This window comes from Anser cygnoides, chromosome 5 (assembly GCF_040182565.1).
Source record: "Anser cygnoides isolate HZ-2024a breed goose chromosome 5, Taihu_goose_T2T_genome, whole genome shotgun sequence".
NCBI lineage: Eukaryota > Metazoa > Chordata > Aves > Anseriformes > Anatidae > Anser > Anser cygnoides.
The window spans coordinates 62,052,209-62,066,668 of NC_089877.1; the positions used below are offsets into that span (position 1 = coordinate 62,052,209).

At 41.6% G+C, this 14,460-nt stretch overlaps 2 protein-coding genes across 4 annotated transcripts in view; one reads left to right on the forward strand and one right to left on the reverse strand.

The window, feature by feature from the left end:
- Window positions 1–314: 314 nt before the first annotated feature.
- On the reverse strand, window positions 315–9,899 carry AP5M1 (adaptor related protein complex 5 subunit mu 1). 2 transcript variants are annotated; one of them, XM_013193885.3, is made up of 8 exons: window positions 9,553–9,899; window positions 5,302–5,947; window positions 3,681–3,908; window positions 3,100–3,239; window positions 2,297–2,382; window positions 2,004–2,119; window positions 1,658–1,754; window positions 315–533 (listed from the first exon to the last, which is right to left on the reverse strand). In XM_013193885.3, the coding sequence occupies exons 1-8, from the start codon at window positions 9,897–9,899 to the stop codon at window positions 451–453; spliced, it is 1,743 nt and encodes a 580-aa protein (XP_013049339.3). In that variant the 3' UTR covers window positions 315–450. The 2 variants fall into 2 exon arrangements, 1 of the variants encoding a protein (XP_013049339.3); XR_001212101.3 differs by lacking the exon at window positions 315–533 and having other exon boundaries at window positions 2,004–2,138.
- EXOC5 (exocyst complex component 5) overlaps window positions 9,784–14,460 on the forward strand; it is a 28,702-nt gene continuing 24,025 nt past the window's right edge. For both annotated transcript variants that reach the window (XM_066998513.1, XM_048066159.2), the window contains exon 1: window positions 9,784–9,924. In XM_066998513.1, coding sequence (XP_066854614.1) covers window positions 9,898–9,924 — 27 coding nt within the window. In that variant the 5' untranslated portion in view covers window positions 9,784–9,897. The remainder of the gene's footprint in view (window positions 9,925–14,460) is intronic.

Sequence of the window (14,460 nt, forward strand, 5' to 3'; positions counted from 1 at the left end):
TTGCTTTTGACTGTCCTGCTAATCAGGAAACTAATCAGATTCTTGTAACTTCAGGAAGGGAGTAAGACACTGAAAGCTTTCATGTCTTGGTAAGCTTTTTGGTTCACAAAACCAGTGAAGTAACTGGGTGTCCTCCAGAAGACCTGCCCACACAGACCCGTTTTTATCATCTGTATCACTAGGTACTTATATTGCACCAGTTAATGTTAGAATGGAGAGTAAAAATGGCCAGGGAAAACGCAATTCAAATCGTCTTCTCTAGGCTGTTATCCAGGACTAAACAATCTAAAATAAACTTATGTTTTTAAGAGAAGTGAATTCATTTGTTTTTAATCACAACAGATGTTTTTAAACAAACAGAAGAATGCTGGATCAAATTTAAAGTAATACCATAATACAGTGAAAATAATTTGCTATTTTGTTTAAACACAAAAATCATTCACAATTACATCAGTAATATAAACTTTTGTACATGATAGGTGCCGATGCTTCAGAATTCCAGATGTAATAATCAGATGAAATCAGTTCCCGGGCTAAAAAACAAACGGGAAGAAAAAAAAGACAAGAAGAGCACACATTACAGGGTACTTTACAATCAGACATATCTTCATCCAAGTTAAGAGACTGCTAATACATCCTTACTAGTTTACAGAAAAGATATAATGGCCTCTTTAAACTGTAAGACTCTTACTATTATTTGAAAATTATTTCTGATAATAATACATTTAAAGTCTCAGCTTCAATTACCTTTACCAATGTACCAGTCATAAGCTTAAAATTCAGAGGTTAAGTCAAAAGCAGGTGGATGTCTTGGATTTTGTTGAATGAATATAAATTGCATACTTGATATAAAACACACAGTATGAAAATGATACTTTTTTGTGTTACAGTTTAGGACTGAATGTGACCCGTCACAAACTTAACAGTGTAGATCACAGTTTTCAAAAGGCATTTACAGACTATTTCTAACACGACCAACAGAAGTTACAGCAGATAGAAAGCAACAAATAAAAATGTTGCGATTAAACAGTAATGGTCAAATTTAATGACTGCCAGATGTAATGACTGTGTTCCCATTTAGTATATTTTTGATGCAGACTTGGAAGAAGTGACATGTTAACTCCAGAACAGGCGGTGGTTTCTGCTCCACAGATTTAATGCAGAACCACATCCACCAACGGATGTTGGTGTGATGACACTGACAGACAGAAAGAGTCTCAGCTTGCAAGCAAGAGCTGAGTTCTGTGCCTGCAGACTGTACTTCCAGTCCACACATATCTTTAAATAAAAGTGTCCTAAACAAGAGGCCAGACTACAAAAAGGTGTTCTCTGTCCCCCCATTATTATAAAGTCCTGCCATTACGCAGAATGTTGTAAAACACCACAGGGTGAATGGGACAGAGCCTGAGAGGGATTGACTTGGTCATTTAGCAGTAAGAGCTTTCATCTATAAGGGTGATGCCAGTCTCTACTCCAAGAAACCATGAAGCATTGCAAGAAAAAAAGTACAAAGCAGAAAACAAAATTTCTGGGATGTCCCAAGGAAACAAGGAAATAGATTTGTGCAATTTTAACTACATAAATTTAATCGTTGATATCTGATTTATTTAACTGAAACTGCATACTGAAGTTATAATTGACATTTTTAGCAACTCACATGCAGTAATTTTGGGTTTTCCTGGTGCAAAGATCTGGACAGAATGCTGGTCTACGTAACATCCAGTAAGTGTGAAGTCTGGGATCCTAAAATACATCTACAGAAAGAGGAAATACACGGTAAGATGCATAGCATCATGGCTGCTGTGCAAATACTGGCAACCTGTGTTAGATGCTGTTGGTGTGCAAGCAAACCCCAAAATGACAGGATGTCAAATCTTGTAAGCAAGACAACAGGTGACTCTACACTGAGTACACCTCATTAAAGTCAATGTATTTTCATAGCCAGTTTAAAATAATAAAAAAATTGGCTATTAAGGCAGCATTTCACAGAAACTATGACTTACTTTTACATAAGCCGTGTTCCCAGTGCAAACATAGTCAGTTGGGTGCTCTTCACCTGCAGCACCAAAAGTCACAGTTCCAGTAAGAGAAACTTCTGAAGATTTAGGGAACTTCTGTCCTAAAGCCAGAAACAGCATCTATAAGAAATTATACAGCTGTGCTTACACTAGAGAAAACCAAGTTGGGGAGGAATCACAGAATTACAGAATTGTAGGGGATGGAAGGGACCTCAAGAGGTCATCGGGTCCAACCCCCCTGCCAAAGCAGGACGAGTGTACAGGGGTATTCTACTTACCAATGACCCAAACCAGTAGGCTCTTCTCTCGTGACAAATCCAGTTGGCCATAACTAACTTTGTACTCCAAATGAGCGATTGGGCCCCTACAGTATGAAAAAAGGAGCAATAAAGCCACTGGAATGAATATCATTTGGTTATTAACAATAATTTTGTTAAAGAAAGCAACAAATGCTGAAAGACATCATTTATGTGCATACAGACAAATCATACGTATCTAAGCACACTGCTAATTTATGGAAAGAAATTACAGAGCAGGAGGAAATCACTGTGGTTTCAACCTAGTAATCATGAGAGCTGTTGATATTTTACTGTCTTTAGTTCCCTGATAGCATTTTACTAACACTATGATCACCATCAGCAACTCTGTATCATTTCATCTATAAATTTTCATTATAATTATGTGACAGTGTAGTCACGGCAGTTGTCAGAGAGGCTTACATGAAAACTATCGTTTTAATTTTAAATAACTGTATTTTTGATAAGCTGATCTGTAGCTAGGATTAGCAGTCTTAAGGAACAGGTAACCCTGGTTTAGAAGTGATCTCAAGACTTAATCCACCTGAAGGATTGTGGCAGCATTTCACATGGAAAAAAATAACACAGGGAAACAGGATACTCAGTGGAAGTATTGAGAATATTACCAAATATTCTGGTCAGAAGTTACAAGAATTCCAAGGCTGTTTCCCAATATTTGCAAAGTTGGTGTCTTTGATGGGGCACAACATTGACTCCTGACAGGTTAATTTTTGGAAGATCACAGAGAAAAGGAAGAAATGTATTTAAGATTCTTTTACTCTTACCTGTTGAAAAAAGGTATACGAGCTTCACAGTATTCAAAAGAATTCTTTATGCTTTCATGAAGCTTCAAATTAACTGTTAATTTTAACTGTGATCCCTCTTCAATGAGTTGATAGCATCCCAAAATTGGTGGAACAGGCACCTGGAGAAAACCACATTAATTCTCAAGATATGTCAACAATACCATTGTAAGAGCAGTTATATTCTGTTTTAATTTCTGAAGTACTTAAAAAAATAAACTTGTTAATTGCTGACTGGTTTTGTGCAGTATCCGCCAAACTCTTTGGGCTGCTTACAACACATGGATTTGTCATGTATGTACTTGACATCTCAGCCTGGATTCATTCTGTCTAATTCAGGCATCTAAGTTGCTCACAAATTAAAAGCAGTCAAAGGTACTGGCACCTTCTGAAAGTGACGCAGATGACTCAAGTCCTGAAGTGCCTTCCAAGCAGTTTACGATATAAAGAACATTTTACCTGCCTGTATTGGACTGAAAGTCATTTAGATGCATTCAACACCACACGTATTTTTAATTCCTGTCTGAGGGCTGGAAAACAACAAGGGTCAGGGATGTTATTACCTGGGAAGTGTAGTAACACAAGTTGAACGAATCTGAAGGAGGAATGAAAGGAAATTTGTAAGGTCCACTATACACAGAATCATCCAGTGGATCAACACTGCTGGACATGAGCATGGCGGGGTCAATGGAAGTCACGCAGTGATGGACCAGGATATCTTGGAGTGGAGAGCCATTAGTTGGGAGATTCAAAGTGAGGGTTACATTTGGCGCAGCTCCCTCTATATCACACTTGAAAAAAATGAAGACAAAAAGTTATTCCACAGTATTTCCCTCAAGTCAGAATTAGACGTTCAAAAACCAAATACAAATATTAAACCATCACACTAAATTTTTCATCTGGCTTCAGCAGCCTTAGCTAGATGTCTCTTAATTGACAAGTGCTCTTTAGCAGCAAAACAGTACATAAGCAAGCCAAGGACTTACTGGTATAGCTAAATCATTTTGAACATTACATAAACGGACTTGGTGACAGTCTAATTAATTCAGTTACTTTTACAACATCCACTTAATGGATTGAAGCATGCTATTAATGGCCACTGTGGTCCCACGTCAGCTTTCTCACAGCAACCATGTGCAGTGCATCCATTGTCTCTTCCCTTCGCGTGCCAGCTCAGCAGCACATGATTATACCATGGCTTTCATTTATGTAAGACCATCCACTCTGCAAGATGACCTAGAAACTTGTCCCTCTGAGAGCAGGATGCTGTTCACCCACATAATCCCTACCAGCATGGCTGGTAGGAAATAAGCAAGTCTTCAGAAGTACATTACTTAGGTTGGCTTCCTTTGGAGATGAGTATCCCACCTCTTACTAATAATTAAATTAGCATGATCCACTTTTTATTATGTCTTTCTCCTCTTAAAACAATGGCAGTCACAAACACAGTGTACTGTGATAACATACAAGGTATAATTTGGAACAAAGAATGTTAAATACATCAATTATAGATTATACAAAAATATTAATGTATTCTGTAATAACTGTTAATCTATTTAGTCAACATTCCCCAAATTTTAGTATTAAACAATAAAAGTCATTGTCATATATAAAAACATTCAAATTAATTGTACTACTGGTTTCTTTCCATGGATTCTGTATCAACAGTTCTTATGTGGGTTCAAAATTTTGTTGTAATTGAATAGAAGATTAAATTTTTGTATGGTAAGAAAATTAAGTAAAAATGCTCACGTAAAGACACTTGCAGACTATTTCTGAATGAGTCTTCTAACTATTTATTAGGTAGCTGGAAACAAACGTGGTGTTAGCACTACTATTTTTTAGTCTTTACATGCAAAAGCTGTACGAAATGACTTCTCCCTATTTCATTTAGAATACAAGAAATGGGAAAAATACATGCAATTTAGCTACTGCTGGAGATTTAAGTCCCAAAAATAATTACTGAAAATGTATGAAGTGTGCAGAAAAAAAACCAGTAAAGACCAAAATAAAGAACACTGCTAACACACTAATCTAATATGCAATAGTTTGCTATGCTTTCAAATTTTATCGTATTAGAAATTCACTCACAAGATACCAGGGTAAAATGAAATGAGAATTCAGTTTCCTAGTGTGCTTACAAGAAAAGCACTTTGGTGAGACTGGCACAAGAAATACTCTCACCTTGCAATTCACCACTCCGTAAACTTGCCACATGTCCACAACATCTCTCTTGTCATACTGCATGCACTTGACCTTTTCAGTGATACAGACATTAACCTGAGGTTTGCCTTTATATGTGTTGGATCTCCAAACTGGTTGGTTCTCATCTGTAGGAATAACCTGAATGTCATCAAAAGAGCTGTTTAAACTGCTTATGTTTGTGTTCAAGGGGGTGCCGAGCGGACAGGCCTGTATAAGCAAGTTTCGAAGCTGGCCTATTTTTGCACTCATCTCAGCTTCATTTTTCCGGCTCGGAGAAATGTAGTCCAGAATGCCAAACAGAAGAGCAAGTCCTTGTGAGAGCCCACTGATGGTAAGGAGGGGTGGCCGGGGCTCCAGGGTCTCTTCAACCAGCGGAAGACAGGCATAGATCAGACCACTCTTCTGGAAAGCCACCACAGGCCAGAGATCCCCTCCTTCGACGCGAACTGAACGTACCGAAGAATGATCAATTCGGGTACACGTATCCCGATGCTCCACAAAACTCTGGTCATCTGTGAGCCTAAGTTCAAAGAGCAAGGCTTTAAGAAAATCGCTGTCGGATGGGATAGCCACATGCGTCGATCCGTTGAAGGCCTCTGCACGTGTTTCAACGGTGGGGTAACGCCTGCAACATGGAAATAAGAGTGTCTTATCTCAACTTTTCCAACCAGAATATCATACCAACAGGATTCCGAAAAGTAGAAGCACACCATCCCTTTTCTGGCTGTCAGAGAACGCAAAAACACCACAAAAATCTTTGGAGTATTGGTGTAGTCAAGGATGTGTTTCAAGTATCCGTGTAACTCCTGAAGGCCAAACTCCTAGAAGTAACCTTGTGCCAGCAGACACTGGCATTGTCCTGATAGAAAGAATGAGAGGATCACAAACTAAACCACAGTCATTATAACTATTTCTCATTTAATTAGGATTCATACTAGCAGGTGGATTTTCACGGGAAACTTTGAGCAAATGATTTTTCTTAAACGAAATGTGTATCTGTCTGTCTACTGTCTCGTTGCACAAAGGTATATAGGATGTTTAAGTGACACTAATGAACCCAAGCATGGCCTACCAGTGCAATGAAACTTCAACAACAAAATATTTCTACGAGGTGAGATCACATGGAAGACAAGCTTTTAGACGCGTAAGAACATGGATGCTACATGTAATCAAATTCAACTACAAAAGCTTTTTCCCTACCTATGGTATGCTACTGCTCTAACTCTGCTACACCCTGTAAGACAGTATCGCTGAAGTTACTTACGTCCAGGCTTTGCATTGCTGTTCTGAACTTGCACAATAGATCTGCAGCAGTTGCTTTAACTAATTAACAAGATTAACTACAAATCTTTACAATACTGTAAAGCCAAAAAGACTTCACCGTGAATAAGTCCAATAATTTCAGCAACAGTTGCATGGCTTTTGTAAGGGGGCAAACTGGATTCTACAGTGCAGGTGCAATATGCGTGACTTAAGAGCTGTTATGGCTGCTTCATCATTTTGTTTTTTTGACATTGGAGTATTTAAGATATAATCTTCATGTTTCAGAGACAAAGCTTTGTATATTTTAAATTTGCTATGTTGTATCAATGTGCATATTTCAATTCAAATTTTCTAGAGATAATGTTTGTGAAAAATCTTATTCTCTTCTGAAGCAGTATTTTTTTAAAGGAAAGAGGGATGAATTTCTTCATAAGCTAAACTAAATCTATCACGAAGAACTAAAGAGTTGTCTTTTAATAAATAGCAGAGAAAAGAAAAATGATTACTTCCACTAATGCATTGGTTTTCACCCTTTTTGGAACTACAGACTCCCCTGACTCTCCCTTAATTTAAGTTTGATAACGGGCTAGCTTTTCTTTATTCTTCTTTGTGGATTCCCATAGTAGTTATCTGTGGACCCTCAAAATTTCTATCACGGGTTATATGCAGGGAACTAGAAAAATCACTTCATGAATCACCTTGCAGTTGATCTGCTCTCAGGCCATATGCTTGTTTGTGCTCAGGGCCACACTTACAAATGAAAATGGGAGAAACAAATCCATGGACACGTGAACCTTTACTTATTCTCCTTGTTAAGCAATTTTTTTAAAGACACGTTGACAGGCTGTTTCTTAAATTGCCATGGAACTTGTAATCCCAGCAATGTAGTACTTTGTTTTATCTGTGACCTCCACACGTAACGTCCCCCTTCTGTTCCTGAACACTTGCATGGCTCTTATCCTATTGCCTACAAGTCCCACCTACATCATCTTTTCTTAACTGCGTAGCAGAGTCTTTTGCTGGAGGCAGCTATGCTTCCTCATGCTTATTTTCACTGACTGTGCTTTTTTGTTTGATTCTTAATCAGGCATCTAGGGCTTTTTTTTTTTTCTTTTCTGTAAGGAAAAGGGAAGTGTAAGCAGAGAGAAGCCTGAGCTACAAAATTCGTAAACAGGATACTGATGACAGTAAAACGCCTCCCTACAGTCTCATGTCTATTTTGAACAGCAAGGAAACAGTGTGATTTTGCTGCTCGGAAATTTATGAGGACTTCCTGAGCAAGGTTGTTGATAAGCTGCTGTACGAATGTTGGTAAGAATCTCTTATTTTCAGCAGCTGTTTCCAAAGCAAAGGAAGAGGACATATTTCAGTCTAGTTTTGTCTGTCTTCTGTCCCAATCTGCCTGCTGCATTTGCTGAAGCCGTCCCCACACCACAGCAACCTTTTCCTCTTCCTACTGAAACTTCTCAGCTTTAGCTGAGTCATTAGATGATTAGTTAGCCCTTCTGATCTTGGTTTTTCAGTATTCCCCTCTAGAAAGTGATGAAAACTTAAAAAGATGAAAGTTTCCATGGATGAATGAGCTTTGGTGATTCAAGAGAGAGACCGTACTTGTTGCCTGAATTAAGTTATGATCAGCTCAAAAAACTGGAATGCTTTGATGTCCCAGATGTCTTCTCTAAGGTTAAAGATCAGGGCTCACGTATCTCCAGCTGAGTGCCTAAGTCCCGAAACCAACAGTTTCCATGTGATCCAGCATTCTTTATATTGTCTACGCGCTTTGTTGAATTTAAGGTCAGTTAGGAGGATAAACTTGGGGTTTCCACAGCCCTATTATTTCCTCTGGGAACTTGAAAGATCTAAGTCTGGAAATCACTTGAAGTATCAAGTCGAGTTTGCCCTTTTCAAAGGAGCGCTATTCCTTGTCTCTGCCGCTCACTGTGTGACAAGTTACTTCACATATCCCTGCCACCCGCACCCCCCCCCGTCCTCCATGGTGATTACACTCGCAGACTTTTGGGACAAGGCTTTCTCTTTCTCCGTGTTTGTAGAGGGGAGGCCTCACCTCTAGTCCCGTAGGTAATACAAGGACTACAATACTAATCCTAAAACAATCAGAGGAATGCCCAATGTGGAGAGCTGTCTGCACCCGAAAATGGAAGATACTGCACTTGCTCTTTTTTTTCTTTTTCCTTCTAGGTTCTCTCTTCAGCTTTTCTGAATTCAGGTGAGGACTGTAAGTCACATCTTTATCCAGGTCCCAGCATTTCTTCTTTCCCTAGCCCCCAGTTGTTTTTCCTCTCGTTCTTTGGTACCGAGTCCTCTGGAATCACAGAGTGCAAGGAAAGGGGCACAACATTTCCCAGACTGACAAAACCAGCTCTCCTCGCCCAAAGTCTTACTTAAAACTGTGTAAGAGTTCTGAATAGTAACAAAAAAAGAAGTCCTGCTTTGGTTCACTAACTTAAAAACCTCTTTGTATGCAAAGATTAAAATCAACTTGAAAGTTAAATTTCTGCCTGAAAATGCTGTATTCTCAGTACAATTACTGAGCAAGATTAAGAGTTTATAAACAAAATGCGTGCTCTGTGCCCTGCCTGTTCCTCTGACAGTATTTCTTTACGGCTACTTTGGCTTTTTCGTCAATATTTATATCAAGGTAGAGAGCAGCTTGGCAAAATCTTTCAAAAATTTTAAGATTTAGAAGAGAAAGCAACACAGGAAGAGGAACGGAGTCAAGAAAGCCCCGTGCGAAATACAGAAGTTGTTAAAAATAACAAGATAACCCCCCAGCGATAAAAGCAGAGCGCTGGGGCTCCGCAAGGCAACGGGGGGCTGCAGGGGGTGCCCGGAGCAGCCTCAGCCCCGCTACAAGAGCGGCATCCCCCCGCCGCCAGCTTCCCTTTCCCCTTCCAACCCCACACCGAGCACAACCCCGGCGGCAGCGGCCCCGCAGAGGGGTTTTACCTGGAGAAGAGCACCGCGCCGCCGGCCCGGGGGTCGTGCCTCAGCACCCAGAGCGCCCGCAGCGCCATGGCGCCGGGCAAAGCAGGGGAGGGGGACGGCTGCGGGCAACGAGGGGCGGCCGGGGCCGGGCAGGAGATGGCGGCCGGGGCCGGGGAGGAGCCGGGAGCTGCGTGCGGCGGTGGCCGCCCGGCGCAGGCCCGTTTCCGGCGGGTGGAGGCGGTGCCGAGGCGGCTGCTGCCGGTGGCGGCGGTGCCGGGGCTCCGGGACACAATGGGAGGCGGCCGTGGGGCGGCGGAGGGCCGCTGAGGAACCCCCCCCCCCCCCCCCGCCCCAGCCCTGCGCGCCATGGCCGCCGCGGCCGAGCTCTTCGAGGTGGGTGCGGGGGGAGCCGCGGCCGGCTGCGGGTGGGGAGGGCCCGGGGAGGGAAACGGGGCCTCCCGCCCTGATGGAGGGCGGGGGTGTGCACCGAAAACGTGAGGAAATGGGGCGGGTGAGGGGGTTTGGGTGATGGGCGGCGGGGGCGTTGTCCCTCCTCGCCCCCCAGGTGAGGGCTTGCAGCGCCCCTGATGCACGGCCCCCTTCTCCTGGGGGTCCTGGGTCTGTGAGGGCCTGGCTGGCTGGTAAAGTAACCCATCTCCTCCTGAACACGCACATCTGGTTGACCCTGGCACCGTAGTGTCCAAGTGCAATTTGTGCCTTTGAGAATAAGGAAATACCTCTGCCCTGCCTTGAGCTGCTGTGGAACTGAGGTGCAAGGAGCCAATTTGCTCGCCCAAGGCCACAAGCAGGAAATCTAACAACGCGCCGGCAACTTCTCTTCTGGCCTGGACCGTGGCATTTCAGGATGGGATCTGTGGTTAACAGGCGGTGTTTGTCCCCATTGCTAGTGCTGGGGGTGAGGTATCGGTACCAGATGTCCTGTGTTTGCTTGTTGAGTCACTCAAGAGCCTGGTGTTCATTTGGTGTGTTAACACCAGGACTCGCTTTCCCCAGCCTTCAGGAGAGGCCTCACGTCTCGCTGTAGGGTCCTCTATATGCGGCTTACATAAACGCATTGTGCTCGCTTGTGTTTATGAATCACTATTCTGACACACGAGTGTTATGACTCATGTCTTATTGCTTGCCTGGTTTAAAAAAAAAAATAAGAATAATATAGTATGGTCTAAGCAGGTAGATGCCAGGCTTTATACCTTCTCTACACCTCCTTAACACTCTTCTCTAGGAGTCTGTTCATTTCTCAAGATGACGACTGTGGTTCTGTTCTTTGTGGGATGGTGAATGTGAGATGACTTGTATGTGGAAAGAAAACTGTCTGTTTTGGCAGTGCTGGATCTCGCAACAACGTGTTTCATTTTGCAATAGCAATAAAGGTGGAATTGCAAAGTAGGCGAGAGCTTTGCCTAGAGATAAGGCTTGAAATGTTGTTTTTCAATATGGAAACCCAGATTTCTTTCTCTCCTGCTTTCGCTTCTCTTTCACTACAAAGGCAGGAGAGGTTATATGGATGTTAACTAAATTAATATTGCCTGGTATTAGTTTGAGGTGACTGCCATCAAGGTTAGAACATGAAGATACTTACTATGGGAGTAATCCTGAGCCAAATACTGAGGGTGGTATTTGGCTTCAATGTTTACATAAAAGCATGTTTGAAAGTGACTTTCAGTATAGATATATAGAATTATGTAGAAGGATCTGTGCTGAAAATGGACATGACAGGGACTCATTCTCCTATGTATAATTCAACATGTAATTTAAAAATAATTATCGCTAAACTGGATTTTAACATGGCTAGGTCCAGTTTAGTTTCATTTATACAGACCAGATCAAACCAGGTTATCATCCACTTCAGGCCTATCTCTTATTAAATCAGTAGTATTGGCTGAATGGATAGGATCACGTTAATTCATCTGGAGCTAGAGCGAAGTTCAAAGCTGTGAAGAAATTGACTGTTGAGGCTCATCAGATAACAGGCAAAGAACTTGCAAATGACATTTGTAAAAACTGATTTTCAGCAGTTTCTGCAGAACTGGAGAGGAAAATTAAAATAGGAATTAGGCTGTCAGATAGCTATAGGTGACCATATTATCAAGGTAACATTAAAAAGTCTATATTAGAGGTATTTTAAACAAAACTAAAACTTTGGATTTGCAGTGGGAACATTTGAAATCATGGAACCATGTCTTAAAATGATCATCCCAGGCTTCATTTATTCTTTATAAATCAGAGAGATTATTTTTAGTTTACCCTTTGTGAAAATTCAGAAGAAGGAGCTCATTTCTTACTCTGCTGGTCAGCATGCTGCACACCATAACATCCCCTACGGTTACCATTTGAGTAATACAGAACAGGGTTTATTTATATGACAAAGGAGACCTGACTTAAAGCTTCTTTCAGTCTATGTAAGTGTTCTTGAGAAACAGACGCGTTCCAGAGTAATGCCCTTTTAAAATACTATGGCTGCATATAGTAGTGATTCTGCCATCATTTAGGTTTGACTAAACTAATTAACACCCTCTGTTGCTGTGTCAAATTGTTAAAACACAATGCAGGTTTGCAGTGCGGATGCTGCAGAAGGAGGGAGGCAGGAGGAGCGTTGCAGGAGAGCAGGGCACACGAAAGGACAGCGGAGGGGACATGGGTGCTGCAGCTTAGGTTTGGTCGTGTGGCTGGGCAGCACGGTTTGGTTAGGAGTTGACCGAGTTGTTTGTTGCTGGCATTTGGGATGTAGGGGAGGGAGCTGCAGACACTCTGCATTCACGTATATTCAAGGGAGATTTAGAGGAGAACAGAGGCGTAATGGATAGGGTGATGTTGGCACAGTTGTTATTTCTTGAGGTTCCAGGGTGTGTATATCAAACTTCCTTAGGAGACAAAGCTTTGATACTCTGGCTTGCAGAAAAGCCCTGTAAATATTGTCTGACCAAAAAAACCATCACTATAAGCACTATCACTATATATATTTATGATATATATAGGGAGAGTGGGTATATATATATGCATCCATAGATGTATGCACACAGCATCACTAAACAGTGCACCCTCTATATAAGGGTCTTCCACAGAGTTGTGCTTGACACTGGTGTCCTTGTAAGTGGAGCGGTACTCCAGCAGGATTACGGGATCTTCAGAGGAAAAGTTGTGGTTGTGATTTTCATATAAAGGAAAAGTGCTGAGAAGAGCCGTAAGGTAATTATGAAGCTGGAGGACTCCCCTGAAGGGAGTGTTACTCTATTGAATGGCTCGTTTCGCCTGTAATTAAAGTTACAAAAACATTCCCAGACATTGAGATGTAAAGGTGACTTAAGGAGAGAGTTTATACTTAGTCTGAAAACATTGCATTAAAACTTTTGATGAAAAGGACTCAGGTAAAGGAAACAAGGTTGTGCATCAGGAAGAACTGGGGCTAAGAGCTGAGTGACTTGTACCAAGTACAACTCAGCCTAACTGGCTGAGCAAAACAGTTACTCTGGTCAGTCTTTGAAAGAGGAGTTACCGGGTGATCTGCTGAAGTTTCTGCCCTGGCTAGCAGGATTCTGCAAGTTGCAAAATATATTTTTAAAGCTTTTATATTTCTGTTTAATATCTGGGCTTGACTGGATGGGGCGTAATGTGTTTTAGGAGAACGCTAAAGTAGCTTTGTTAATGTGAGCAATGACTGGCAATATTTGCTTTCCAACCCTTGCTTTTAGTTATGAAAATAATGGTTTTCCCTCCCTATTATTTCTGTCTGTCTGTCCCAAGCTTTATCAAAGGCAGTGATGTTGTGTTTGTGTGTTTCATTATCAGAATGGAGTTGTGGCACGTACCACTATCAGCCAGAGCCACTCCTGGCTCGGCGTTGGGTTGTGTTGCACAGTTTTAGACCCATTGCTGCGTGTTCTGTAACAGCTTTCCGTGAAGTCCTAAGGTCTGCAAGAATACTTCATTTACCAAGCTCAGATATGCTAATATTAGCACCAAAGTGATACAGCTGGGTTACCAGTGAATTTGAAGGGATAAATAATAATGTGGGTTTTATTTTAAAGGATAGGTGTCGTTACGCTTTGTTTTGGGCACTTAATGTTAACTATGTGAAGAAATGTTTGAGCTGATATAAGTATGAGGTCAACTAGAATATGAGCTCTTGGTTTTATTACAAGGTCTCTGCCTTCAGAAAACATTGTCATGTGGGAAAATAATCTTCTTAACTCTTCACTGTTGTGCAGTATTTCTTGAGGAAGATCTGGCAAATATTATGGGATAAACTTGTGTAACCTTGTGTTTTTAGCATCGTTCAGGCCCCGCTTTCTTGGGAAAGTAAAGTCCGTTGTCTGTTTTTATGCTGCCTTTGTTATTTTCCCTTTTATCTGCTTTGTTTCTGCAGCTGCAGTTGGATGTTGCATAGTGTCCCGTGGCGATCTGGCACTGTCCTTGGTCAGGGCAATGCCTTGGTCAGTTTTGCTTGTGATGACATGTTGCGAACTGAATCAGAGAACTGAGCATCTGCAAAGAAAACGTACTTTGCCCCATAATTTTTTAAACAAATCTGTTCTCTCATCTGGTTTGCTGCACAATGAAAAGCTCTTGGGCTGCAGCGGAGTCTGGTGCTCTCTCAGTTCTCAGTGTCTCAGATCGGCGTGGCTGCTGCATGTGTCAGATGCTTTGTAATGACAACCCATAAGCTCACCTGGAAATGACTACAGGTAGCGTAGAGCCGGCTCTTCAGACTGTTAGCAAAGCACTTTCTAGTAGTCTGACAATTGCTAGACTGGATGTTCAAATCCACCACACTAAAAACAGTGCTCTCTCTTAAATATGTAAACATAAGAAAGAGGTGATGGGGTAATTGTCAATGCTGTACTTGCTCTTGGTTGTAGTAAAGCTTCTAAATACTTTCAAAATGATGCGTAAGCAGCTGCCTAAGGAACA